Source organism: Athene cunicularia (assembly GCF_003259725.1).
Source record: "Athene cunicularia isolate RWA chromosome 11 unlocalized genomic scaffold, athCun1 chr11_part1, whole genome shotgun sequence".
Classification (NCBI taxonomy): domain Eukaryota; kingdom Metazoa; phylum Chordata; class Aves; order Strigiformes; family Strigidae; genus Athene; species Athene cunicularia.
In genome coordinates, this window is record NW_020799113.1 from 18414926 (window position 1) to 18442886 (window position 27961).

The window sequence follows — 27961 nt, forward strand, 5'->3', positions numbered from 1 at the left end:
CGTCACGGCTCGGCAGGGACCTGAGGCCTTGGGCAGGTTGCGGGTAGGAGAAACCAGAAACCTGCAGCTGTAAGGCGCTGAGCGAGGCACAGGGCGAAGTGCCTGCCGTGGGCCCGGGGCTGAGCCGCTGTCTGCCGGCACCGCGGCCGGAGGCCCTGCGGAACGGCCTGTGGTAAAGCTGGTGTTGCCGGAGAGCGCGTCTCGTTCCTCATTCTAGTTAACCTGGTCGCAGACTTCATTTCCTTATTCAGGTAAAGGCCTGACAACGTTAATAATCAAGCTTATTTGCATCCTGTTAACCTCAGCCTTTATGAAAGACCTCAGAGCGTGGTCTGTGCCTGCTGGCTTTCTCCATTCTGCCTATTCATGTGAGAGTGTTCTCACCGTTCTTCTTCAGCTTTAGTCCAGTTCTTTTCTCATTGTCAAGTTACCCTGACATCAAAAACAAAGGTGTAATACTCTGTACCCATTACGTGATCCAATCTTAATAGCGAGACTGTTGTGTCAGGACTGAATAATTGCTCTTCTGTCTGTTTGCTCATCAGCTTTTCCATGTCCACTTACACCCGATGCACCACATGATGTTTGCCGCTGACAACATTGTATATAATGAGTGGTAAATGATTCTCATCTTTTCCTTCCTAGAAGGACTGGTACTGAGTTAACATCTGAGCACATCTAGTTGTTGCTTTAAGAAAACTCAAAAAGCTGCCAGGATGTTTCTCCGATTACTGTCAGATGTCCGGTGGCGGGCAGCTAACCCAAAATGGAGAAGAATGACGTGCTCCCAGCGAAGTACCTCAAGTACAGCAGAACCTCACCCAATTTCCTTGCCAGCACAGGCGCAGGTTGTCATCTGTGGTGGTGGAATCATGGGCACCTCCGTGGCATATCACCTTTCCAAGATGGGTTGGAAGGATATAGTCTTACTTGAGCAGGGCAGGTAAGGATTTCTGGTAACAAAACAAAAGAAACAGGACTTCACGTGTAGCAGCATCTGCTGTGATACGTTATTTCTACCTCTTTGCCAGGATTTGTACCTATGGAATAAGCTTATACCAAACATTAGTAACAACACTTATTTCTTTTTCCCAAGCATAGGGCAGACCCACAAAGGGAATGGTATACCTTGTGTGACCGTGGTCGGTTAGCCTTGGTTAAAGGCCAGACTCCTGTACAGCCACTCACTTTCCCTCCTCAGCAAGACAGGGAGAAAGTAGGTTGAGGAATCTCACAGATCAAGATAAAACACATGGAGATTGCTTTCCAGTTACTGCCGTGGACAAAACAAACTTGCCTTTAGGGAGAATTACTTTAAAATAACTAAAGAATTACTTTATTTCATGCCAGTTGCAAAACAGCATTTCATGCCATGTGCAAACCAGCAAACATTAAAACCACCTTTCCCATACTCAACTCCACTCCTTCACTTCAGGTTCTTTCACCCCCCTTTCTCTGCCCCAAGAAACACAGGGGATGAGTAGTTGGGAGTGTGATCAGTGCTGAGCTCCAGTGTGGGTCCTCCGCAGGCTGCAGTTCCCATCAGGACAACTCTGCCCTGGCATGGGTTTTCCATAGACCACGGTTCCTTTGGAAGGTATCCATCTGCTCTGGCATAATCACAGCTAATCATGTAAAGCATAGCACAGCTGGTGAAGATGGACCATTTTAAGAAAACTAAAAATTTGCATAAATCATCCAGCCACTACTGACCACGTCTGGAAGTAGGATGTGATACATATATGAAGTATTACACCACTAGCAAAGCTCAGATATGGCAGGAGATTTGGAAGTTATAAGCAAACATCACTAAACCAGCATGCTGTAAGCTGGTAAAAGACTTGGGTTATCTGGTTTGGCTGTTGCAGGATTTCATGCCCATCTGTATAACAGCTAAAGCCATTACAGTTTGGCTGAGTACAAGTCTTTGTGTGCTCCTCGGTGAGTTGGATCAGCAGTCTGTGACAGAGTAGGTAGATCCTGTTGGAAGGTATGAGACACCGCTAAGATTTTGAAGAGATGTTTATTGCAGCAGTCCCCCTAACTAGGTGCTGGACTAAGAATCTTTTCCATCTAGCTTTGAGCTTCCCAACTGAATAATTAGCTGTGATTCTTTGACTTTGCATGACTGGATAGCAGGTAGCATCAGGTTCTTCATAGCTGCAAAGAGAGGAAATTGGGTAGTTGCATCTGAGATCTTGTGAGCAGTGTTCTTCCGAGTGAAATTAGGTGCTAGGCTTCGTTTGTAAGGGATTGTAATCTTTACTAGCTTAGAGTGCAGTATGAATACCCCATTACTGAACCTGTACCAGCTCAGTCTGTGTGCATGCTCAAGATAAAATAGAATATTGCATTAGCAGAAATGTCTTATGGTAAGCACAGCACTGTGAGACTGTGCTTCAGCTGTTTCAGTTGTCACTGAGAAGGGATGTAGCAAAAAGAATGCCTTACTCAACTGATTCTTTGCTTCAATTCCTGAGAGAATATGGACATGCTAAGCCAAAAGCAGCCTTGTCAAAGGCTTGCATAGGCAAGTGGAAAAAAGCAGAATTGCTTTAGCAGCAGAAAAGATGACTTGGAAATATTGTGGAAGCAGGTTGCAAGAGAGATGCTTAAATATAGTTGTCTTGTCTTCCCCTCTTTAGGCTGTAGGTAGTTTTTAATAGGTTTCTTCTCTACAGCAGCCCTTCATCAAATAGTTAGATGGACAGTGGCTTAAGGGCAGTGTAAAAAGGAACAAGAAGTATCTACGGAAGTTGCTGCACAGTAAGAGGGACTAGTTCTTACTGTAAACTGCAAAGATGCAACATTCAAATTGAAATTTATTTTCATTTGGGGGAAATCCTGCAACAGAGAAAGAAAGTATTAGGTTGGCAGGTTGACTTAAGCATAAGGTAATTTTTTTAAAGTGCTTTCTTTGAAAAATTTCAGTGGTTAGGACTAGTTAAAGAATAATTATTTTGGAGTACAATGTGTTTTCAAAAGTGAGCTAAAGGAAGAGCATTCTAGAGGTTGCATTATCCCTCCATTATCCACCTTACAGTTTTCGGTGTGATGTTTGGGGGAGAGTGGCTGTCTGGTTTGTGCTGTCAGCAGAGCTGCTGGAGCAGCCTGTTGGGGGGTGCTCGCCTCTCCACCTGTCAGCTGGATGAGGCCTTCACAATCTCCTCCAGGTTGGCTGCTGGTACCACTCGCTTCTGTGCTGGCATCGTGAGCACAGCCAGGCACGTGTCCATAGAGCTGAAGATGGCAGACTACTCAAACAAGCTCTACCAACAGCTGGAACAAGAGACAGGAGTAAAAACAGGTACTGAAAGTGTGATCTTTGATCTTTGGAAAACTGAATCAAAGTATTGCTGCTGAAATACGAAAGTAATTTTACACTGTCTTATGAGTGGTGGTTCCTGTTCAGAACCAATACATTTGGACAGAATCAGATACAAAGGAATGCTATCAGTGTATTCAGAAGAATGGGAAGAAGAATACCAGATGGGCAAACCAAAGGCAAACTACCTGGAAACTGTGACAATTTTTACATTGTCTGTAACTTGGGCAAATATAGGTGAATTTTCACAAGGACACCAAAAAGTATATTGCAGTACTGGAGCAAATGGCCCATTTCCTGCACTGATTCACTTCTCAAAAAGAGGAGGTTAACAGAAGCACGAAAGCATAGGCAAAGCAAGGTATCTTACTTAAGTCTCATCCTGGAAATAACAAGAAAACATTGTGTTAAAATTCTTTCTCTCCCTCCCAAATGCTCAGGCGTGTACCTGATAGGAAGAACTTGGTCACTGAAAGTTTTCTGCTGACAAGGTGGCCTTGTGGTATATGTCAACAACTCAGCAGAGTCTGTAATGTGCCTATAATTAAGATTAGTATTAATATGTTGCAGATGGTGGAATCACAAAGTGTCTGTGTTTAGTTGTTTAGGTTTTATTCTTCTGAGTAGTTAAATCACTTTTTTGCCAGTAACCTCTCTCTGTTCTAATAGCTATCACATGTGAAGTTTAGGGGTTTTTTTAAACATAAGTAAATGCAGTAGAAAGAACACAAAATCAAATAGCTTTTTTGAAAAGTTGGCTAATGCAGTTTTTAACTACTAAGTGATAAACATTTAAAACTATTTGGGGATCTGGGGTTTCTGGGCTCCTGATTAGTGGAAGTGACAGGTCTGCAATTATATTAAAGCAATGGGTCTGAGATTAAAAGGAATTCAAGATCCCGTCCAAATCTGACTTGACTTTGGTCATTGTCATAGGGTACATGAAGACAGGCTCTATTTCACTGGCTCAGACTCAGGATCGACTAATCTCTCTGAAACGCATTGCTTCATCGCTCAAGTACGTATAAGCAGGAAATAAAACTGATCTTAAGTTTGCACTAGCTATCCTGCAAGACTAATGACAGCATATTTCTTACGTTCTGTGGCAGTGTAATGGGGATACCTTGTGAAATTATCACCCCAAAGCAAGTGGCACAACTCCACCCACTGATCAACATCCATGACCTTGTGGGGGCCATGTATGTGCCAGAAGATGCGCTCGTGTCATCTGCCAATGTGAGTCTGGCTCTGGCAACCGCTGCCTCATGGAATGGTATGAGGTTTTCTTACCTATAGAGTGCTCTCCTGCATGATAGTTGTCTTCTGTCCATAAAAAAAAAAAAATAATAATTCTGCATCCCTTTTGGTATTGTAACTGAGCACCGAAGACCAAAATTTAGTTATTTCTGTAAGGTTCGGATTCTTTAAAACATTTTTCCTCAAAAAAACGACTGATCTTTTTTTACCATACTGAGTCTTCACAGATCTGTTGTGATAGATCAGGCACCAGTTTGTTGTCCTTACTGGTTATATGTTTCTCTTTTATCATAAACAGTTCTTCATAGGATCTGACTCAAAATTACACATCAAAAGTGTTTTAATTACCTACAAATGCAAAGGTGTGACTGAGTCTTTGTGGAATATTTCATTGGGCACATATGCTTTGAAAATGCATTTGGAAGTGTGGTAATAAATGCTGTTTGCCCAGCGCCTTGGCAAATTCGGAGTGGTCTAGAAGTGGGAGAAAGGTTAGATATGGTAACAGAGGTGAAACTCTTTAAGGATGAAAGTCCATCAGATTGTAAGAAGCTACTTAGGAAGATACGACTCTTAGTTGCTTTTAGTCCAGCTTTTTTTTGCATACTGTTAATTGATTTTTTTCACAAAATGACTGATTTCCTAAAAAAAGAACCAGTCTTGCCATCTGAAACTACAGACTTTCTTGCATAAAGAAATTGTAATGGAAAGAAATTCATAGTTGAGACTTTTTTTTTTCATGTTGTTAATACTAGAGTGTATTTATCACCCACATTGTCAGATGGGAAGAAGTACTGTAACTTCACACTCTCAGCCTTTAAATTATGTACAAATTGTATGCATGACATTTTACAAATAACAGGGTTTCACTTAAGAATTACTGGGTCAAAGATAGAAATTTTGTCTTAAAGAGAAAATAAGTGTTTAGGTTGAGTTTAATGGTTTATCATTAACAGCCTGACACAATAGAAGGAAGGCTGGTGGTACAGTCACTTTCTTGTGTCCTCTTCAGGTGTCCAGATTCATGAACGGACGAGTGTCAGTCATGTCTCAGTCCAGAAGGGTCGTGTGACTGGAGTTGAGACCGACAGAGGACAGATTCAATGCCAGTACTTTGTCAACTGTGCTGGCCAGGTTGAATTATTAAAATTTTTCTTTCATTTTTTCCTTTGGTTAAGAACATGTGCACTTTCCTTAGGGCTTTTTTTGTTTTCCTTTTTAAATTTTTTTTACAGTTTGTGCTTTGGCTTGGTTTACTAGAGTAGATCAAAGTCATGTTATTCAGCTTCTTGGACCAGCAGGGATGTGAAGGAGGAGAGTAGTGCTTGCTGTTTGTTTGACACCAAAGGCTGGATGATAACCTGCTGAGGAGCACCCTGCTGCTTGTTGGTACAGCTCTGCCCATGGTCTCTCGCCTCAGGGGTGCACCCTTCTGACAGGAAGAGTTTTGATTTGGCTTTTAGTAAGACAGTTAAGTCTGTCTACCATTCTCTCTTCCCCACCCCAAAAATTCCTTTTCTTCCTCCCCTTAGTGTCATGTCTTCTCTACTGTAAAAATACATCTGATAATTGATGTTTCTCAACTAGCAGCTGGCTATCTTGTTAGTATGGAGTCTTAGCGGTACAGGCATCTAAATCCTGACTATTTTGCTTCTTCTAGTGGCTGAGCCTAGTGTTTCTCTTTGGTGTACAGATCTTACTTTTGTATTGTAAGTTGATACTTCTTAGTCTTGAATCAGGGCCCCACTTTTGTAAATCTTCTGTGAAGGACAGAAAAACAGTCTTTATCCTAAACAATTCAGATTCTAAGAAAAGAGAAAAAAAAATCTGTGTCTTGTTTAAGGTTTAGGGTACTGAACCAAATCTTACTTGGTCTTTTATGAAAGCATCTTACAGAGGTGAGCTGTTCTTTTGTCCTGCCTTTTTTATTGGAGTTAGTTTTCTTCTTCTGCATTCTAACCAGCACTTTTTTTTTTATTTCAGTGGGCTTATGAGTTGGGCCACTCTGGGGAGGAACCAGTCAATATCCCACTGCATGCCTGTGAACACTTTTACCTCCTGACACATCCTTTGAAGGAACCTCTGCCAAGCAGCTTACCAAGTAAGGATTCTTCAGCTCTCCCTCACTTTTCTCAGTGAACTACATCTGCCTTTCCAAGGCAATGTGTAGTTTATGACAAAAAAGCCAACTAGGGCTCTCGGTTCTCAGCTCATTTGGGATTGTGAAGTACATTCCAGCTGAATTGCTCTGAATATCCTCTTTTGGTGGTAGAAGGAATCTCTTTCCTCACTCTTCAGAAGGCTTTTGCTGCAGAAATTGATTTTCAGAGTTTGTCAACTTAGCAGAAGAATGACCTTGACTCTAGCTTGACTAATAGGTGTGTCTGAGACTCTAGAGTGTTACATTTGTGGGCTGGAGAGGGTGCTAGCCTTGGCACTGTGTTTTCCTTGCAGGCTGCTGTCCCCAAATGGCCCATCTATTCCTTTCCTCCAACTGAAGCTAAGGCTTTACAATGGCATTTACATGTCTATGAGCTGTAGGGGCAACCAAACACTTGAGGTAATTGCTCCTCCCCCATGTTCTGGCTTTTGGATCTCTTAAAGAAAAGCCCTTGTGTTTGAAAACTGTGGTTGGGAAGTTGAGAGCTTTGCTTATTTTTTTAACTCTTAGCAAGAGTTTCTGCTTCTAGTGAGTAATGTATAGACTCTCCAGGGAATTCAGTCCCTGAATGCTCAATTTCCACTTGACTGGGTAATTTAATTTTATTTTTTTTTCACGCACACATATATATTCACAGCATTTCTGTACATGGAAAAAATTGCTATGGAACATGTCAGTGGAGTATCATAGATGCTTCAAGTTGACTCTGCTACTGGAAGAAGCAATCAGGCCTGACTGCTTGTCTTCACCCCAGTGCTGCCCACCTTTGTGCTGGTGGCCTGTAGCAAACTGGATCAGTGACACATCCCCATTAAAATTAACTGTCCTTAATGTAGGAAGAGAAGTGGGGAGGGGAAAACAGGACATCTCTTGGCGGAAGGTCTGGTCTTGGGTGCAGTTCCAGTGGAACTAAGCCAGTATAATAGCTCAGCAGTGCCACAAGGGATCTACCTCCCTTTTGTGTTCTCCCACGCCTGGTAACACTGTCTGCTGGCTTGGGTGCTCTTCAAGTTCAATTCAGTTTACTGTGCTGCCCAAAAGTTAACATGCATAGTTGTGGTGGGAGTTAACACTGGCTCACCAATGTGTCACGTGAGAACCAGGATGGTGTGGAAGTGTGGGGATGGGGGACTGAGACTGTCCCTTCTCTGTCAGGAGGTGACTAGCTTGACCCAGCCTGTCACCAGTCCCTATCGCTGGTGTTAGTGCAACAACAGCCATCCCTTCTCTCAATTCCCTTCCCACCTCTTTTCTTTCCTCTGCAGCTATTGTAGACCCAGATGGCAGGATCTACATACGCAACTGGCAAGGTGGCATCCTCTCAGGAGGCTTTGAGAAAAACCCCAAACCTCTCTTCACAGAGGGACGGAACCAGCTGGAGATTCAGAACCTTCAAGAAGACTGGGATCATTTTGGTATGTTAGGGAGGAAAGATTCCCACAGCAATGAAACACGTGGCTTCAGCAGAAGGCTGTCAACCAGCTAGTGTGTGTCTGCCTTTACCTGAAAGGTGTGGGAAAGATGAATATTCTCTCAAATTCATTCATCTCTTCGTTTGTCAGTAATTTGCATAAAACCCCTTTACTAAGGACTACATCAATACCTGCGTAGTGTTTAAAAATACACCCTGAGCATATATTAATTTCCTCCAGTGCAGCAAGGTACTACATAAACTTTCCAGTGCTGTTCTTCGATTTCATTTGATTTTTGACTGTCAGTGCCACATGCTGTGCTCTTCTTGTGATGCTGTAGATCAACACTGTTGACCTGCCATGTAGCCGTGGTATTTTGTTTCTGCAGCCCTCTTCAACTGTGTCTGCCAAGTGCATTTCCATCAGCAGTGGCTGCTTTGTGGACAGAACTTGGTATTGTTGCTTCCCAAACTTCATCCCACCATTGACAGCGCTGGTTTATTATATTCCAAATGTTCTGTCTTTCACATTTTATTTGATTCTACTTTTATATTCTATATGTATTTTTACATGGAGGGCTCTTTATGTAGGAAAGAACATAGAATGGTCTAGGGATTCCTTCCCCCCCTCTTTTATGCCTGGTAAGTTTGTGCATACCCTCTCAATTTTCAGATTTGCCTTTTATTCAGGGATCCAGTTTTCCCTTGTGTCAGAGCTCTTTGCATCCCTTGTGAATGTGCATGCCTCTGTATGTGTCTCTAGGCACAGGTGGATTTTCACTGATTTCTTTCTGCAGTGGTAGTACGTTCTTCCAGCTACTCCCCAGGTTAAACTGATTAATTTTACTTCTGTTTCTCTGAGGTGCCATATTGACACCATAAAAGTTTAAACTCCAGGGGGTGGAGCCAGGATGGGGTGCAGTTTTGTGCTGGCATATGCTAAAGTTTTTTAGATCTGTAGATGCCTACAGACTTGCTTGAAGAGAATAGCTTCACTAATGAGTTGCCTGAGCTCTGCACACACTTCCTTTTTTGGTTTTCTAGGTACTGCTGAAATGAGAACTCACTGCTTGCAGGCACCCACAAATTGCTCAAGTTTCAGAAGAAACTGCATGCAATGTTCCAGTAGTACCCTTTTGTCAGTTCAAACATACTGAACAGTTGAGCGGAGTCAGAGCTTACTCAGCCAATATTTGATCCTTTTTTAGGGTTGCAGTTCCTGCGGTTTGAGCTCTTACGTTACTGCTTTGATCTTTTTCGTTGGAACACCTTTTGATTTTAAAATAGCCTGTACAATTGCTTAAATGTTGGGCTGGGTATGAGAATAAATCTAACACTGATCCTTCTTTTTATTAATAAGGAAAAAGTCTGTAACTACAGGCTCTGACTCAGGAATTCTCATGCATGAGAGAGGAAAGGGAGCAGGTCAGAAAGACTGTTTCTGCTTGTACCTTCTTAGGTAATGTGAAGTCTGATTATTTTACTCTGTGTGTGTGAAGCTGAGGAGTGTTATTAGTGCTGAATCTTGAGGGCTTTTATCTGGAGTACTATGCAGAGGTAACTTCTGGACAAGAAAAACAAAGTAGATAGCTTGTTCCTTTATTAACATTCTCAAATATCAGACTGTGAAGAATTGCCGAGGGACCTTTCCAGCATGACTGGGCAATGAAGTGGCAACGAAATTCAATGAGGATAAATGTGAAGTGACGCAGGTGTGTGGGGGTGGTCTTATTTTCACCATACAAAATTGTGGGCTTTGAACTGACCTTGGGGTTGTGAAGACATCAGCTCAGCAGCAGTCAAAGCAAAAGACAAGTTGTGAATTATTAAGAAAGGAGTAGAAAACACAGTCATTATGCAACACTAAATCCTTGGCGTACTAGATACTAGGTGGGTTCTAGGCACCCTGTCTCCAGAGGGTACCATGTGACTGGAGAAGGCCTGGTGAAAGAGCAGCAGGAGTCTGATCAAAGCTCAGAACCTGTTTCCAAGCAAGGAATGACTGAGTGGGCGGGGAAAAAGATGACAGAAGGGAAATAAACAGAGGTCTATGAAATCTTGAATGAGATGGACAGGATAGATGGGGATCTGCTGCTCACTGTCTCTCCTGTTATGCCAACTGGAAGGCATCAAAAAAAGTTAGTTGAGTGTGAATTTCAAAACAAAAGAAGCTGATTCCTCATACCATAAATATTAAATGTGGAACTCCTTGTCAGCGTCTGCAGGATGTTTTCGTGAGTTTGGGGATGAGTGGTCAAGAAGAGAGATTAGTTTGGAGCCTACTAAATAGGGAAAGCATCAGGTTTTTAGGAAATTGTCTGAGCTGATGGTAAGCGGAAGCTGACAGAGTGTGTGGGACAAGCATCATAGAGATTTGCCTGTTCTTACTCCTCGCTAGGTATCTATTTGATGTCTTTTCCTATTGTTTTCCCTAACAAAAGTGAACACACTCTTGCACTGTTAAAAACAACACTGGGCTCTTGGTCTGGATTGGTATGGCTGCTTTTATGGTATGCTGTGTGATCCATTTTGTTTAGTTCCAGCAAGTGAATGGTTTATCCTGTGACTGTATTGAAACATGAAAATCGTTTCCATCTGTCGGACAGCAGCATGCCTCTGTCGGGCTGTCCAGTTTGAAGTAGCTGAAATGCATCGAGACCAAAGGCTATGACTTTTGTTTCTCTTGTGTCCTAGAGCCACTTCTGAGTGCCCTTCTGCGCAGGATGCCAGATCTGGAGGCTCTGCAAATCATGCAGTTGGTGAATTGCCCAGAGTCCTTCACACCAGATATGCGGTGCATCATGGGAGAGTCGCCCACCGTGCGGGGCTACTTTGTTCTGGCTGGCATGAACTCAGCTGGTATCTCATATGGTGGGGGAGCAGGCAAGTAAGTGGTTTATCACTCCTATGTGTGTAAGTAAGGTTTTAACCAAGAAAAGAGACTGCTCAGGTGATCCTTCTGTGTAGAATGTTCTGGTCAGTATTTGTCACCTTCTCTCTTTCATTTCCAACTTGAGTGAAGGAGCAGAGCAGTTGCCATGTTCTGATTATGTTCTCCTGTGTGTATTCCAAATCTGTGTTGGACTCTCGTCCTGTCCTGCATACCTTTCCTCAGGCATCTCAGTGATCAGCAGCCTGCTGTGGATCAAGTAAGCTTCCTTAGAGCTCACTGGTCTGATTTTTTTATCTACCAGGAAGAGATAAAAGCTTAGGAAAGCATATATTCCCTCCTCTTCTGTACTCCATGATCCCCTTTAATTTATTATTTGTTTTAAGTCCTTAAGATTATTCAAGTTGACCCAACAGCTCATTTCTCTGAAAACAGAGAGAATCTGATGTAGATGAAGCACCACATATGTGATGCCAGTGCTGCCAGTACTGTTAAAGACTGTCCTCTGCCAGTGAGCTAGGGATGGGATCATTTCCCAGTAAAATCCAGTTCCTATGTTAATGCAAATACTTTGACAGACGTATAAGTGTGATCCCAGCAGCAAAGTTGCTTACAAAGTGGCACTCCCTCTGATTGCCATTTGGTTTTGGCAACCCGACATCCCTTCTGCCCTACAGCCTTCTTAATGAGCTGCTCATTATTCATGGCAGGTGTTAGTGTCTGCACTTGTCTCCACTAGTTTCTGTCCATTGTCTAATAATTTAACTCACCAGGGAAGCAACTCATGATTGCTTTTCTTTGTCATATAAAATAGAATCTTTGCAGAGAGGTTCTCTAAGAATCAAAATAATTTCTGAAGGTAAAAGCACTATTTATCCATTTGTTGCTACAGCCTCAAGATAAGCAGCTTAGCTTGCTAATGTAACTTTTAATGATCAGTCTCAACCCCCTTTGTTTTTCTGTTTACTGACTGTGAACAGATCCTTCTGCTCTGCTTTGGTCTGAGCTGCCTTTGTCCTTTAGCTCTGGAGCATGCCTTCCTCCTTCACTGCTAGAAATGTAGCTAAACATAACATGGCTGGCACCTCGTGCTGAAATGAATGCTGTCACTGATGGTTTGTGGCTGAGCCTACACCAGGAACTGAAAAATGACAAAGCAGTCAGCCTCCTAACTCCAACTTAAATGTACGCAGCACCTCCTTCTGTAGCACAGCCCAAGGACTTGATCGTGTCAGCCAGGCTACCTGTCCAGACTCTGGCTTCATTTACCACGTGTCCTTAACTTCCTGCTGCCCTGTATGTTTCATCCTCATGGGAAATTAATAATTTGGAAATCTGGTGGATGGGTTTTATAAAGGGAAACCTTCCAGATTCTTCTAGTTTTGGGAATACCACGCTAGTTTTCTCTCTCTCTCCCTGCTGCCAGACCTTATGTCCAAATTGCCTTGCTTCTGACTTCAAAGCTAGATTCTCCTTTAAGACATTGGCTTATATCTCAATTTTCTTTACTTCTTCCATCAGGTACCTGGCGGAGTGGATGGTAAATGGGTATCCATCAGAAAATGTCTGGCCTCTGGATTTGAAACGTTTTGGTACCCTTCAGAGCAGTCGCACTTTCCTCCGTCACCGTGTGATGGAAGTAATGCGTAAGTGAGGTCTCTGCATTCAGTGCTGGCCAGGATGTCAAGGATTTTCCTCTTTGCTGCACCGTTTCTCATCTGTCATCACTCTGAGAACAATTTTCCTTCTTCCTGGCCTCCTTTTTGGCAATACAGCCTCTTCCCAGGAGAAAGGAAAGGATGGGAGGTTTTTTGTATCAGCAGTGCTCTTATTAGCTTTTCTTAAAGAAATGCTGTTGGTACCATGCTCTCTCCTATTTCTGTGCTTTGCCTCTGGTGTGGGGAAATTAGTGTGTATTGGTGTAGGACTCCAACCTAATAAAGCAATGCCAAGGTCTTAACTGGGAATATTACACTCTCTCAAACACTGCTATTCTTTGCATGTCATTACAGTGTGGAAATGCTGTCACTTCCAACTTATGAGTATGTGATCCAGTTATCTCACATCATTCAGGAAGTCTTCATAGACATATTCTGCTTTCTCCTGTCAAAGTTTGCAATAAATACCTTGCAGAATACATTTGAGGTGTCATTGCTCCTGTCTAAAGACATAATTAGTTTCCTCCTATTGTTTGATTATCTGTATTGAGGTAATGTGGACAACTTCTTTTCAGGTTTCAAATGGAAGGATGAAGTGATCCACAAGTTGCAAAACAGTAATAATTATTTGGATACTAAGTCTAAACTAAAAACATGTGTTTGTGTAAAAGCAGAGATTCAGAAGAATCCCTTTATACTCTTGGCATTATTCTGTGGTTGCTTTCCAATACAAATCTCAATTCTGATAGCTACAGAATCACTCTATTTTTTACAAGATGAGTTCCGTACGCAATTTCTGTAGTGTTATGTTCCCTTTCTAATCTATTTTTCCCTCTACCCTTGCTTTCAGGAGTACCAGTACCAGATAATGCCAATAAAAACATTAAATCCTTAGCTATGAGACAAAAACAATATAAGCATTCACTAAGAAATATTCAGCTTACCTTCAATTTTAAGCAGTTTATGACCTACGTAGAAACGTAACATTTATAAAGAAGTATTCAATTCCTTGAGTTACTGCTCCCCCCTGATAACCAGGGAGGATGCTAAACATTTATTAGGGTAACTTGTTTACTAAATAGGAATAGTCTGTATTTGCTGAAAAAGCATAGGAGCCATTTGGAAAAGCTTCAATAATCAGAAAAAGCTGAACTGCCAATATTTAAGAAGCTGAATTAGATGATTCTTGTAGCTGTGGGCTGCCTACCCCAGCATTAGTATTGTCAGAATGATAAGTGTCTGATATAGCATGCTGTCAGGGAAGAATAATGCATAATTAATGCTAGTCAACATGACTTCATGAAAAATAAGGAGTTTTTGTTATCTTGACAGTATTGTCATGAGACCATAAGTATCTACAAATGTAAGTGTTCTGTGTAAATATTGTTACTCTGATTCTGAATAGCTATAAACAGATCAAAACAGATTTGTCAGTTTTCAAAAACAGAAAAAGAAGGTCAGAACTGTTTTGAAGGAACGTTATTAATAGTTCACTTATTAGTAAGTATTGATAATCTGGAAGAAAATGTTAGATAATCACTTTGCCTAGTAATGGATCTTTGTGACCATTGCAGCCCTCATGTGTGATCTGAAAGTTCCCCGCTGGGACTTCCAGACTGGCAGGCAGCTGCGTACTTCACCGTTGTACGACCGTCTGGATGCACAGGGAGCTAGGTGGATGGAGAAGCATGGATTTGAGAGAGTCAAGTATTTTGTCCCACCTGGGAAAGGTGAGATTGTATTTTCCTCTGCCTAGTTCATCCCTGTTGGTCTGTGTAAAATCTTTAGTTCATCCAATTTATGAATTGTCACTTTGGTTCTTCTTTACATTAGATCTGCTGGATTTGGATCAGAGCAAAACCTTTTACAAACCAGACTGGTTTGATATTGTGGGTTCCGAAGTCAAATGCTGTAAGGAAGCAGTTTGTGTCATTGACATGTCATCTTTTACCAAGTTTGAAATAAGCGTAAGTACTTGGGAGCTGACAAAGCTTCAGCTTGCTAAAGGTTGCCTTTAGTTTATTATTGACTGCTTTTGCAAATTTCTGTGTGTCCTATTGAGGCTAGATAGAGGAAGTCAAGCTATGTGACCAAATTCAGGTTATACCATAATGTTTAGCACAGATGGCTTTTTGTCTGTCAAAGGCCCAGTTTATAGAAATACCAGCTTGGTCTGTAAATGGAATTTGACCTCTGGCACTATGTCACCATTGTGTCGTATCACGCTCAAGACATCAGTGTCACTATCATTACAAATTGAAAGAATTTGAGCTGGGACATTGATGCGATCTTAAACTGCCCCAGTGGATTTGTGTTGCTCAGACAGCTTGTCTGACTTGCTCTCTCTTTCAATTCATGTAGTCCACAGGAGACCAGGCCCTGGAGAGTCTGCAGTATCTCTTCTCAAATGACCTGGATGTGCCAGTCGGGCATGTTGTGCATACGGGCATGCTTAATGAGAAAGGAGGTTATGAGAATGACTGTAGCATAGCACGGCTGAGCAAACGCAGGTAGGTATGCAGACAGCATCTTTGTCCCTCACCCTTTGGGTGTTAGAGCCTTTAAGAATCTCTTCTTGTAGATCATAAACCTTTTCCCCCTCTGTAAAGAAGAAAAGAAGTCTCGATTCTTCACTTAGGTTCCTAATTCAGTAACCCAAATGAGAATGAGCTCCTGAATTTACCAGTATTGGGCAAAATACTCCTTTTTCTGGGACTACAGAGGAACATAGGTTCCTACAAAATGTTGGGCCTTCAGATGTTTAATTTCTCAACTGAAAGACAAATTGTTTTCAGCAGTCATTAGAGTTCATTAATTTAGGTCGTCATTTAAAGCACAAACCAAATGGTTCCTCATTGGTTCCTGGCCAGTCTCCTCACTGGAACTGTATGCTCAAAATACTACTTTCTGATGATTTTAACTTTCATTGCAGTATGGGTACCTAATTCTCAGCTCTGCAGTCTCATGATTCTTTTTTGTACTCTCTGATGCAAACTGATGTGGTAACAGGATCTTATCCTTAGACTCAGTAGTTTGGGCTCTCTCTTATTTTTAAAAACTTCTTCATGGACGTGTCCCAGCTGAATGTTGGTTTTATTTCTCTGGACCATTTTCTATGCATGGGTTCATTGTATTGGTGTGAAAGCATTCTTCTTTCCTGCTCTTTCAATTGGAAACAGCTTTTCTTTCTCTTCCTCTTCTGTCTACATTCATGTATTGCTTAAAAGTATTGTCCTTCTCTGTGTGAAACCAGTAGCTTTCCTCCTTGCCTAGTCATTTCTGCAGATGTTATCTCTGTCAATAATGTACTTTAACTTGCAGTTTGCATGAAAGAGACTTACACAACAAGTAGCTCATTTTCACATATCAAATGGAGTTCTGTTTTTGGAAACTGTTAATAATAACCGCCATTGTGTGTGAAAAGACTTCTGCTGAAACAAGAAATTGCTGTGTGAACCATGCACTCTTGTGACTGTCAGAGCAGACAATCGCTGGTCATGAAGAGCTGTGAAAGCCTTCTGCAAAATGATTGTGACTTTTGAGATACCCTGTGAACTTTCTGTAGAACTGCCTGTGTTCCACTTGTAGTCACTTCTTGTCACCAGACTACTGCTAATGCTTGAAGGCTGGGATTTCTTGTCCTGACAGATGTGGTGGCATTGATCCAGAGACTTTAGCTGTGGTTTTTGCAAACCAGCTTGTTTTGGTCTCCTGTTAGCTTGGAAGCTGCTGAATGGCTCCAGTAGTTTGGAGACAAATAATGCACTGGCTTATCTTGTGGCTGTCCATTCATTGTTTCTTGGTTTCATTTCGTCTGTTCCAGCTTCTTCATGATTTCCCCTACTGACCAGCAAGTCCATTGCTGGGCCTGGCTGAAGAACCGCTTACCTGATGACAGCAACGTGACCATGGAAGATGTGACCTGGAAGTACACTGGTAAGAATTCACTGAAAGCAGACCTCCTTATACAGCCTGAAACCACAAACGTGTCCTGTGCTGCATGCCAATTAATTGTTTGAAGTGCCTAGAAGTGGTGACTGGGTCTCCTTCCCAAACAGTTGGATGAAAACAGCAATTCAGAGACTTCTTTCTAACAAGAAAGCTGGTAGACTTTCTTTCCCGTGGAGTGTCAGGAGAGGGATTTTAATGACTTTTCTCTGTTCATAAACATACCTGTTAGTTCAATAAACACTGAGACTGTAGAAACTGGGGCATGCATGTATGCAAGTTAGACGCTGGGTAAGACTCCTCCAGTCTCATCCTAATACTGTTATCTTCCCCTCTTCAGCTCTCAATCTCATTGGCCCCCGTGCTGTGGATGTCTTGTCAGAGTTGTCATATGCCCCGATAACTCCAGAGCACTTTCCCTCTCTCTTTTGCAAGGTGAGTGACTGTGCTTCCTTCCTCCTCACCCTGCTAGGTTTTTGAAGGCATGTGTGAAAGGAGGGGAAGAATTATGTTAGAGGGGGATTTAGATTTACATAGAGGTTTACTGCAGTTACTGAGCTCGGTTAGTAATGAGTCCACTAGGCTCACTTTTAACTACTTCTGTTTGGGTTCTGCTTGCTAAATATATAGGTGAGTATGCATTTGTTTTCAATATTCCACTCACTGTAGGCTTGGTGCCATTTGATATCTTGGTATACTTCATATAATCGGTTATGAAGCTGTCCAAGGGGCAGGTGGGATTAGTGACTTGGGAGTCATTGTCTCTGTCACGTTAAAAGGCCAAGTAGATAACTGCGCTTCAACTTCTGTCTTGTGTCCAGAATACAAGTCTGTGTCCTGACCTAGTTCCGAGGCTTATTGCCAAGTGTCACAAAGTGATTAAGAAGTCTGGATAATGTGAGATCACTAGTTGAATTTTTAATTTAAATTCTCTGTAAGTATGTGCTGGTGGTGAACTGCAGGAAGGAAAGGGAAGAGAGGGCTGGCCAGTGTAGTTTGCATTACGCATTGTGGTCCTTCTGGATCTCTGTGCTGTGTTCCAGTTTGGATGATTTCACCCCCTCTGATTCTGCAGGAGATGAGCGTGGGCTATGCTAATGGAATTCGTGTGATGAGTATCACTCACACTGGAGAACCTGGATTCATGCTTTATATCCCCATAGAGGTAAGAGTACACTGTAGCCTTAGCTAATTAAAACAGTTGCTTGCATGCATAATCAGAAACACTTTCCGAGCTGAAATGTCTGGTTTGTACCATGAGAAAGCTGCCTGCAGGCACCGGGAGCAGTTTCCCTGCTTTGTATTGCATTCCAGTCAGGCACAACTCTTGTGCTCCAGTGGCAGGGCACGGTCAGCTGCTGTTGCTCTCTCATCTGCAGCTCTGTGTTTCACCTCTGCTTTGCAGTACGCCCTTCATGTGTACAACGAGGTGATGAACATGGGACAGAAGTATGGGATTCGGAATGCCGGTTATTACGCGCTTCGCAGTCTGCGCATTGAGAAGTTCTTTGCATTCTGGGGCCAGGATCTGGATGCTTTTACCACTCCTATGGAGTGTGGACGCGAGTTCCAGGTCAAACTGGAAAAGGTATGGTGGAAAACTGAAATCACCTCCTGCAGCAGGGGTGGCTGGGAGAGCAGTACTGAACGAAAAGCCAAGGGACATGGGAGGGCTGATGGAGCTGTGTGCAGTGCAGAACTATAACCTATATTCTTGTACTTCATAAAGGTACTAGAAATAGCAAAAATATTTGTCTTCCTCCCTCCTGGGCAGCATTCCCAGTGATTTGTGTAGCATGCAGAGTTGCTCATGTGTGCAATACTCAGCATAGTGAGGGTGCTGTGTACCTCACAGATGCTCAGAGTTTGTGTTTCTCCCAGCTGTTTTCCCAGTCTGATGAAGCAAAATCCAGCCTGTGCACCAAGTGGCATTTAATGAAGTTAAATATGAGGATAGGTGCCATGAACGGGTGTTCTCTGTTTTTATTACAATGGGAGTTCTCTATTTTTATGAGAACCGTGTAGAGGTGTATCCTGCATGTTGTGGTGGCAGGTGCCATCTCTTTCACTTGCTTGTTACCTTCTTTCTCGCATCTTTGCATGAGCTAAAAGAAATGCTTGTATCAAATCATTCAGAGAAGGGAATGTAGTGGTTAGGGACACCAATTTTATATGTTAACATCTATAATTTTTTAATATAAAACATGTATTTATAAAACATATATATGTTTTATATGTTTCCCTCTGGTTTATAAAACATGAGAGACTTCTGGAACCAGAAAAATGGCAAAAAGTAGAATTGTGACATGTTTTCACTGCAGTGAAAATTAGAATGAATTTTTTAAAGGCCCACTTCACAAGTATTTTTGACATCTGGAACAACAAATATGACAGGAAAGCTTCTGTCTGAGCTGAGTTTCTTGCCTATAGAAGCAGCCTGACTTGGTAGTGCATGGATTTCAAGTGCAAACTCACCTTGTGTCAGGAAGATTGCCTGCTAAAACTCAGCAGCTGCCGCAAGTCCTGTTCCTTCCATCAGCTGACACTTCCTTTTCTCCCCAGGGAATGCAGTTTGTGGGCCAGGAAGCGCTGTTGGAACAGAAGCAGAATGGTGTGTACAAGCGCTTCACCATGTTCATTCTCGAGGACCATGACACAGATGCAGATCTCTGGCCATGGTGGGGGGAGCCCATTTTCCGCAACGGCCGCTACGTGGGCAAGACCACCAGCAGCGCCTACAGCTACACTCTGGAGCGCCATGTCTGCCTCGGCTTCGTGCAGCACTTTGATGAGAAGACGGGAGAAGAGCTGGTTGTGACAACTGACTTCATCAACCAGGGCGAGTATGAGATCGACATCGCTGGGCAGCGCTTCCAGGCCAAAGCCAAGCTCTACCCCTTGAGTTCCCTCTTCACGCACCGTCGCCGCAAGGATGAGGTGGAACTGAGTGGCTACCAGAGGGAGTAGTGCTGACTAGATCTGACCCACTCCTCTTCCCAAGCTGGAGTCTTCTCCTACCATCTTCCAGTTCTTTCTACTCACCCCATAGATTTCTTTTTTTTTTTTTTTTATTTTTTTTTTTTTTTTTTTTTTTTTTTGTCTTGCAACTTTTAAACTTTTTTCCAGTGTGTTACATTTTGTATATTTTAAAACTGTCATTTTCAAGCTTTCCAGATCCTGTTTGTCTGCCTCCTTTGCTTGCCAGGCTCCCCCATGCCCAGTGGATGAGGCACAGTGCTGAGCATGCGTCCAGGAGTCCACGGGAAGCCTGTACAGGAGTGAACCCCAGCAGAGGCCCTAGCCTAGGGAAGGGTTGGGGTAAACCCCTGAGGACTGCACCCTCCCTCTCTCCTCTCCAGCATAAAGCACAGGACAACAGGCATTTTCTGCCTGTCGTTCAGTTAACGCTGTGACTTCACCCTGCTCTCCGCCTACCACGTTGTCGAGGGGTCGGTGCGTCGATGCACACAGCAATAGGACGATCAGCTACCTCACTGGCATGAGACGTAGTGTTGTGTGAGCAGCAGCCAAGAGACAGGTTTTGGTATAGTCCAGCCTGTCTCTGCCCCCCTTCGTCCACCTTTTTTTTTTTTCCCTAACAGGGAGTCAAGTAGATTTAATCATCCGATCATTGAGGTGACAGTAGTGCTGGTAAGTTTTCTGTTGTTATTGGGATTGGATTTTTTGCGTGGGGTCACTGAAACTAAATGGCCTTCTATAAATATAACAAGATCAACATGTGTGTTTCACTTCTATAAAGGTATGAGATTTTTGGGTTTTTATTAGCAAAACCACTGATTTCTAACAAGGACAGATGTTAGTGTTTCATGTTCTTAGCAGTGTTGAAATGCTGCTTCTGTTTAAGCTGTACAATCTCTTTAGGGATTTTCTTTCACTTTCCTTTGTTTCTGTGACTTGGTCAAGCTCATGTGGCAAGGTTCATGTAAAACTTTTGTTGGTTTGGGGAACTTGAGCAGCAGGAGGGGACAACACCTTCTGTTTTTAGCTGCCTGTGGTTATTTTGAAATTAGAGGAAAAGATGCAGTATTTTTCTCACCAGTGGTGCTGGCAGTAGTGCTGAAAAAATACTGGGTTTTCTTCTGGTGGTGAGAAGGCATCTCAGCAGCTCCTGCTGAACTCAAGAAGTTGTCTTTTGTTTTTCTCCTCAAATCTGTTGCACTTCTTGCTTCTCTCTCAGTAGTACCTCAGCTGAAGGGATTGAATAGAGGGAGTGAAGGGAGTGTGGCAGTGGAATTATACATCACTTTATTTCAGCAGAGCACTTTACATCATGCTCCTCATACACAAGCTTCAGACAGTGCAGCTGGGATTCACCCCTTCTTCATGTGTCAGAACGTGCTGATTCTAATACTGATGGTAAATGGTAAAGAAGTGGGGGGATGCTGAATTGTACTGCACATGTTTACATCTTCTTTTTCTTCCCATTGTGAGCACAATCAGAAGCAAAGATTGTCTTCATTTACTTGAAAAATACCTGTTAAATGTTTTCCCTGACTCTGACACCCACAGACTCATCATTGTCTTTCTGCTCCAGCATCTTTCTGTCTGGAGTTCAAACACACCCTTGCACTGATGTCTGCCCTGTCAGCCACGATGAACACTTTCCCTATGATCTAGAACTTTTTTTGGGCACTTTCTTTTCCAGTTAAATGGTGAGCGTCAGTAGTATAAATATGAACTCAAAACCTTGCCTGGTTCTTGTTTTTAGTTTGCTTTCTGCTGCGTTAGTTGCTTCAGGTCATGCCTTACATTGAGTCCATGGTCTGCAAGTTCATGGTTCAGTTGTTCTCAGCATGCAAAAGGAGTTGGATGTCCCTAAGGCAGGAAAGGTGAAAGTCTAAAACCTTCACACCTTAAAACAGGTTGGCAGAGCAAGCTCCCCCATCCAGAGTGATACAGAAGCTGTTGAAACCTTGGAGTGAGAGTCAGGAAAGGGTGTAAGAGGATTAAGGATTTGAGCGTGTGATGTAGTAGGTTGAACATATATGCTGCTTCTTTGAGTATGCTCTCCTTTGTGAATGGTGAATTTGTAGTGTGTGATCTCTTCAAGGATTTCAAGCCTACATTCAAATTGACATGCAAAAATTCTCCAGTCTCTGAAATGTAGTGACCATGGCTTTTTGGGATCTCACAGCTGAGATTAGCGTGCATGACTCTTGAAGGCGGAGATTGTAATTTATTCCAAGTTCCCCTATTACTGCTCTCTGAATTAAAATTTTGTCTGGTGTGTCAGGATTAATTGCCTCAATGAAAGGTTCATAAAGCATCTAATAGCAGTTTAAAATCCATTCGCTTCTTGCATAGAGAGGCACTGCAGTCCCACTGTTCCCGTGCTGGATGGGGGTACTGAGGAGCACCTCTGCTTTACCAGCCTGCCTCCTTGGAACAGTGCATCAGGTCACTTAGAAATACTTGTCCATCCTCTCGTCTCTCCATTGGTTTTATAGGACATTGCTGTCCCTTCCTTATCTAGGGAAGCAGGTGTTCAACCAAACAGAGAGTTTTATACGTGATACTTAGAATGTTTCTTAGAGCAGCCCTTCTTATTAGAGTTTATTGACCATTTGTTGTTGCTGGTGAGACATGATACTTGTCTGGGAGAACACAAAGTATCATTTAAGTTGCAGCTAGATTATATTCCTCCTTGTGATTGTTTTTTCTTTTCCCTAATTTATAGGTGCCTGTTAGTTCCTCAGACTGATATGGGTGTCTTTTCCCACAGCAGTTCTGACAACGAAATTGTGTTTTATGAGCTTTTTTTGTCATTATGTCTGCTTAGGTTTATTTCATGTCTAGATTTATTGACTTTTCAATAGCAAAAATAGACAATGAAAATAATTTTCCATCATGCCTATAGATACAGCAACACTTTCTGTAATGTGTTTGCTGTTTGAGACTTAGAAATAGGTGGTTTCATAATTGTCAGTCTTGCAGCTCATTAACGCCTACTCTGGCTTTCCCTGCTATGAATTCTGATTCTTATTTTGTATCCCAACCTATAGTCTTCTGCTGCTGTTCAAGCTTTAATTTTTGGCAGCTATTTTTAACCTTATAATGTTAAAGAATAGTTTGCCTTCACCAGCTTGATTACCCATCAAGGGGACAATTAGATAGTGTGTTTTAAGATAGTGCTCGATACTGAGATGGAGGAAGGTCCTTCTAGTGTCATGTTTTCATCCAGAGGTATTAAAGGGTGATGTAAGACTAATCCCTTTATCTGATGACTAAAAGTAGAGTGTCTAAAAAAAGAAGAACAAAATCTGTTAAAGAATTTAAGCCTTCAAATTAGATAATTAGAAATCGGATCTTGAAAGCTGCTATGACACAGTCTTAGCATCTAAGATGCTAAATAATGTGGACTGTAAAATTATACATGATTCTCATCCTTAAAACTGCCTTAAAATGCTTTCTTCTGAGAAAGACAGTTTGTTGCCATTCTGTATGGTAAGACTATGAACCTTGGGTGGGAAATACTGCAATAGCATCCCCCTCCTCTGCAGGGGAAGGGATAATGGCCTTAGCCATTAGCAGGTCTGCCCCAGGCACCTCCTGCAGGGGTGTCAGCAGTTCTCTGAGTCTTGTTGTCCAGAATGGGAACAGCCCTGTAGATTTTTATTCATGTAGGCAATTTTGCAAGAGAAACACTTGAAGGGAAGCTAACTGGAGTTTAGTATGAGGAAATAATTTATCTTTTTGGCTGAAATACGATACGTTGAGCATAACCTATTTTAGGATAAAACCCATCAGTGACAAGTGTTGAGGAAAGAGTGACCCGTGGGGAGATAGGCCACAGTGGGTGGGTGGCATGTGCTTGGCACATGTAGGCTTGTTTTTTCTTACCCCAGAAAGCAACAAACATCTGAGTGGGTTTGCTGATGGGGTGGCAGTGAATCCATCTACGTGTACAACATTCCTGTATGCTGGGAAGGGCTTGCTTGCCCAAGTGTCATCTGTAGAGTAGTGGGGGGAACTTCTGGAAGAGGTAGCACTTACTGGGTAGCCTCTTCCATTGAAAGATTTCTCCAGAGGTATTTGTGTTGTCTTACCCTTGTTGCATCCTCTTCTAAATTCTGTTAGTCCTTCAGTGAATGCTGAAAGGCTTGAGTAAAGATGATATTAGAGGGACTTTATTGTTCATATTTAACAATCTAAGGATAAAATCAGACTACCTAAGAATGATGATTTCTGTTTCAGGAGGGTGCATTAACAGTGATTTTTTCCATCTGTTTTTGCCAGCCTTAGTTTCTTCTTGTTTTCTCTGTGCTGACTCCAGTGTCCAGATTTGATGTGCCTTGTTGGACAGTTTCTTCTTACTATTTTGTGGCAGGGAGGGGAGGCTGTGTGAAACTTCCTCTACATCTCCATGTCTCGGTGTGAGCTTGGATTCCTCCTTTCTACTGTTCCATTTGAGCTGCCACTGATCATGTTGCTGTTCCTGCAACGCCTCCAAACTCCAGCCTGTGCTGCTGTAGGACTTCTTGTGCACAAGGGTTCTTCTCTTCATTCTACCGGGTGCTTCATAGTCAGAGCCAGGTTGGCTCTAGATCTGTGTCTCTTCATTGGTTTAAGCTCTTCAGCTTTCAGATGGTGCAGATACCAACATCTGAACTTCCAGATGGGATTTTGTCCACTGTATATTCTGTCGTTTAACCCTCTCTTTCCTCCCTCAATGTAGGAATTAGTTCCTTTTGCCTGTCAGAGAGTGAGGTGTGGTAAAATAAAAACAGGCAAGGGGATGGTGGAGTGGCCAAGCTGAGGTGGAAGAAGCGTGTTTGAGGTTTGATCCTTGGCCTATTACTCAACCACTTAAGCCCAGCCTTGGGGAGATGATAAGGCCTGATTCCCAGCTCAGCCTTAGTGCTGGACAAGCACTGAGTGATAGCAATGGCTCTGGGCAGAATTAGGACAGCGTTATGGAGGAAGTGAGAGCAATGGTGGCACTCCTTTTCCAATATACATTTCCCTCTCTCATTTCTTGTTGCGATGAAGGGAACTGTGCTGCACGGGGGAGGGGGGGACTGTGCTTACTCATTTGCTTGAAACCCTCAGCATGGTCTTGTAAGTGCTGTCTAACTGTAAAGGTGCAGCCCTGACCACTAACCTTGCCCTTGCAGCACGCTTCAACCAAAATGGTCACATTTTGGGAATAAATGTATAAAACCAAGGTAGTTTCCATGTTTGACAGAGGAGGGACATTACTTGCAAGGACAAAGTCGTTCTTATTTAAAACAGAACACCTAGCTGATGCTAATGTCCAGCAAAACATTCACAACCTTCCAATCTCTCTTCCCAAATGATTTTATTATAATACTTGGTCAGGTTAATTTCTGCCCATTTCAGGATGCTTTTCTGTTATGAACTTTTTCTAAAGTTACTATTTGGATTTTTGTTTAAGAAAAAGCAGTCAGGGAACAGGACTTAGGGAAGGAGGGGTTGTCATCACATGACTTCAAGCTGTCTCTTTGAAAAATTTCTTTGCACTTTAAACTTTCCTTAAGCATTATGATTGTAGTGTGCTTGTAGCACTCAGCAAGAGCAGTTTTTGCATTTGAGGGAGGAAAACAGAAACTTTAAATATTTGTGAATGCCTTAAAGCTTTAGGTGAGGTATTTGGGCACTGGTTGTGCCTGCCATTTCATTTTCTTCCTGGAAAGCTGTGTGCTGAGTGTACAAAGCAGACACAAACGTCGGCAGATATTTTTCCACTGAGGATGGTGGGAGCTGCTGTTGCAGTATGCTGCTGGTCTGAGGCTGGAATTTGTATTGAACTAAACTATGCTGAGAGGCCCCGAGTCTGTGCTGACACCTTTCTCCCCCCCCACCCCAAAATGGATTTATTCACTATATTGCTCATGCTATAATGGTTTTCTTCTTTCTTTAAAGAAAGAAGCCTGGGCTTGTGTAGAGTACTCCATGAGTGTCCCGTTGCATTAAAGGAGACAAAATTCTCTGCTTGAGCACTTCCCTGCTGTACCAGCTGACATTTGCAGGCAGGAGTCAGGAGGAGTGGGAACGGAGGGGATCTGCTGCTGCCAGTAATGGCTGCTGAGATGGCTGTGAGACTTCTTGTCTCCCATCTGTCTCAAAGCTCTGCTGGATTCCTGATATCAGGCTGGCTTTTGAGTTACAGCACAAAACAAAGCTCTGCTTTGCAGGTACAACATGCTATGCTGATTTACTTTATTCAGAGATAGTGCTTGTTCAGAATAAGGTATCTCCATGAAGAGGAGTGGTAAATTATAGTGAAAGCAGCACCAGGGAAAGCTGTTCACAGTAGTATTTATTGATTTGTCAATGCTGGTAACAGCTGATCTACCTGCATGGATGCTTGACACCTGCTACAAGCAGAGCAGATAGTTGGGAGCCGTCAGCCGTCCCAGCTGGGGCGTGATCCACTCTGTACAGTGCCTTTCACTGTGCACCGCTGAGATTGCTTCCACAGTACAGACACCTTTCTCTGCTTTTCCTGTAGTGGAACAGGTTTCACTGACACCCTTCTTCCAGCATAACCAGAGGCAGAGTAATGCCCCTGAAGTCCTTGATGGGTTCTCCTGCATCTCACGGTCAGCCTTGTGGCAGGACACGTCCCTGCTCATACATGCTCTGCCAGGGAAGCAACCCAAGCCATGCTTGGGGGAAAGGAGCACACATGCACTGGTAGTGCAGCTGTTCCTACACCGCCTGCCCGGCAGCTGGGTGATGATTAATGTTTCTCACATCTTTGGGAAGAGTTGCGGAGGACCCTTTTTGGCCCAGATCAATTCCTTGCTGCTGCTCCTGAGACAATGTGCGTTCTTTTGGTCACTCTCTGCTCTGTTCCTAGCTGTGTGCACGTGACGGCTCCCTGTCACCGCCGGTTTTACAAATGACCTAAGCTGTGTGGGAGGAGGGCTCCCTGCTTCTTGGGCAGGTACCCAGTGCAGGTCTACCCAGCAGAGACTTCTGTCTTGTGAACTGCACCAGTACATCCCATCTCCACCATTGCTTCTGGTTATCAGGTGCACCAGTTTGCTTCTCCAAAGCCCTTTGTGTTTTTTATCAATCTCTTGAGACCAGATTTTAAAGGGCTGGGAGGACTTATGAAGTGTGCTACTGCTGAAACTTTTAAGAACAACTGAAGTTTGAACCTGTGAAAACATTTTTCTAGTGCCTTATGCTTGTGAACGTTTTGCAATGGATGTAGCTGATGTGGGACAGAGTACAGAGCAACTTCAGTGGTGTGGTTCCCCGTCCACTATAGCCATCTCCCTCTCCTCTCGTGGGGTCATGGCAAGCAGATGCCAACAGATCATTTCTAGCAGCGTGGTGGTGATGCTTTTCTAATCCCTTTGAGCTCTGGGGTTGTAGAAATGTTAAACTAAAGCCTTGCACTGGGTGGTCTGCATTTGAGAGGAGCGGTGGTCTCACCTCTGCTGGTTTTGGATTCAGAGGGTTTTAGGAGGGACAAAGCTGCTCTGATTGCTAGACCCCATGGTGGCGGACGTGGTCAGTTGTTCCCAAGCGCACAAGCCGGGGTGAGTTTGCTGTTCTCCACTGAGGCCATGTTGTTATGTATGCTGTATTTATATCATGCTTTATTTCGTTTAATATTTTGGTTGACTTAAATGTTGCTAGGTTTGTATATTAATAAAGAGGCATTTTAACTACCCCTGTATTTGGCAATTTGTTACAGAAGAGCCTTGTGTGTCTTTCAGGATCCAAACCCCCTGGTCATGAGGTGGATCCTGCAGGGCCTGTTGCAGGGTCCAACCTTTGGTGCTGGGAGCTGGAGCAGGCCCTGGCCCTGCTGGGTCACCCGGGGAGAGTCACTTCCCCTGCCTGTGCCGTCCCCTGCTTTCAAAATTACATCCTTCGAGAGTTTGTCTATGTCCTTCCCTGCACCCACACGGGGGCTCAGGGTTAAGGGCTGTGTGGGACCAGAGCCTCTTTTTTGAGTCGCCAGGGATGGTCAGGAGAGCTGTGGCAGATGGGGACATGCGTGCTGGGTGAGCAGTGCCATCACCTAACCATGGGCTCTGGCTGGGGGGTTTGTGGGGGGGCTCTGCTGCTGGGCACCCTGGCTGGTGTGGGACTGGGCTTGGCTCCTGCTCCAGTGGATGGATGTTAATTAGAGCTGGTGGCTGGTGTCCGGCTCAGCTGCAGCCCAAGAGCAGAGGAAAAGAGAGGGGAGAGGATGGAGACAAGAGGAGAAGAGGAAGAGGAAGAGGAAGAGGAAGAGGAAGAGGAAGAGGAAGAGGAAGAGGAAGAGGAAGAGGAAGAGGAAGAGGGGAGGAGAGCAGAAAGAGAGGAG

At 43.2% G+C, this 27961-nt stretch overlaps 1 protein-coding gene across 6 annotated transcripts in view; it reads left to right on the top strand.

Moving 5' to 3' along the window:
- Positions 1 to 15: 15 nt before the first annotated feature.
- PDPR (pyruvate dehydrogenase phosphatase regulatory subunit) overlaps positions 16 to 27961 on the top strand; it is a 29597-nt gene continuing 1651 nt past the window's right edge. Inside the window, exons 1-18 of one of the 6 annotated variants that reach the window (XR_003399244.1) lie at positions 16 to 251; positions 646 to 943; positions 3174 to 3307; positions 4262 to 4343; positions 4435 to 4598; positions 5595 to 5716; positions 6566 to 6683; positions 8009 to 8158; positions 10849 to 11041; positions 12566 to 12690; positions 14277 to 14432; positions 14536 to 14669; positions 15064 to 15212; positions 16526 to 16638; positions 16991 to 17085; positions 17726 to 17815; positions 18056 to 18238; positions 19213 to 27185. Coding sequence is in view for 5 of the 6 variants with exons in the window: in XM_026857000.1 (XP_026712801.1) it covers positions 717 to 943; positions 3174 to 3307; positions 4262 to 4343; positions 4435 to 4598; positions 5595 to 5716; positions 6566 to 6683; positions 8009 to 8158; positions 10849 to 11041; positions 12566 to 12690; positions 14277 to 14432; positions 14536 to 14669; positions 15064 to 15212; positions 16526 to 16638; positions 16991 to 17085; positions 17726 to 17815; positions 18056 to 18238; positions 19213 to 19617 (2640 nt within the window). In the remaining variant the exon portion in view is untranslated. Of the gene's footprint in view, positions 252 to 305; positions 451 to 645; positions 944 to 3173; positions 3308 to 4261; positions 4344 to 4434; positions 4599 to 5594; positions 5717 to 6565; positions 6684 to 7036; positions 7143 to 8008; positions 8159 to 10848; positions 11042 to 12565; positions 12691 to 14276; positions 14433 to 14535; positions 14670 to 15063; positions 15213 to 16525; positions 16639 to 16990; positions 17086 to 17725; positions 17816 to 18055; positions 18239 to 19212; positions 27318 to 27961 lie in introns of those variants that run through there. The other 5 variants (XM_026857000.1, XM_026857001.1, XM_026857002.1 and 2 more) reach the window with 5 other exon arrangements.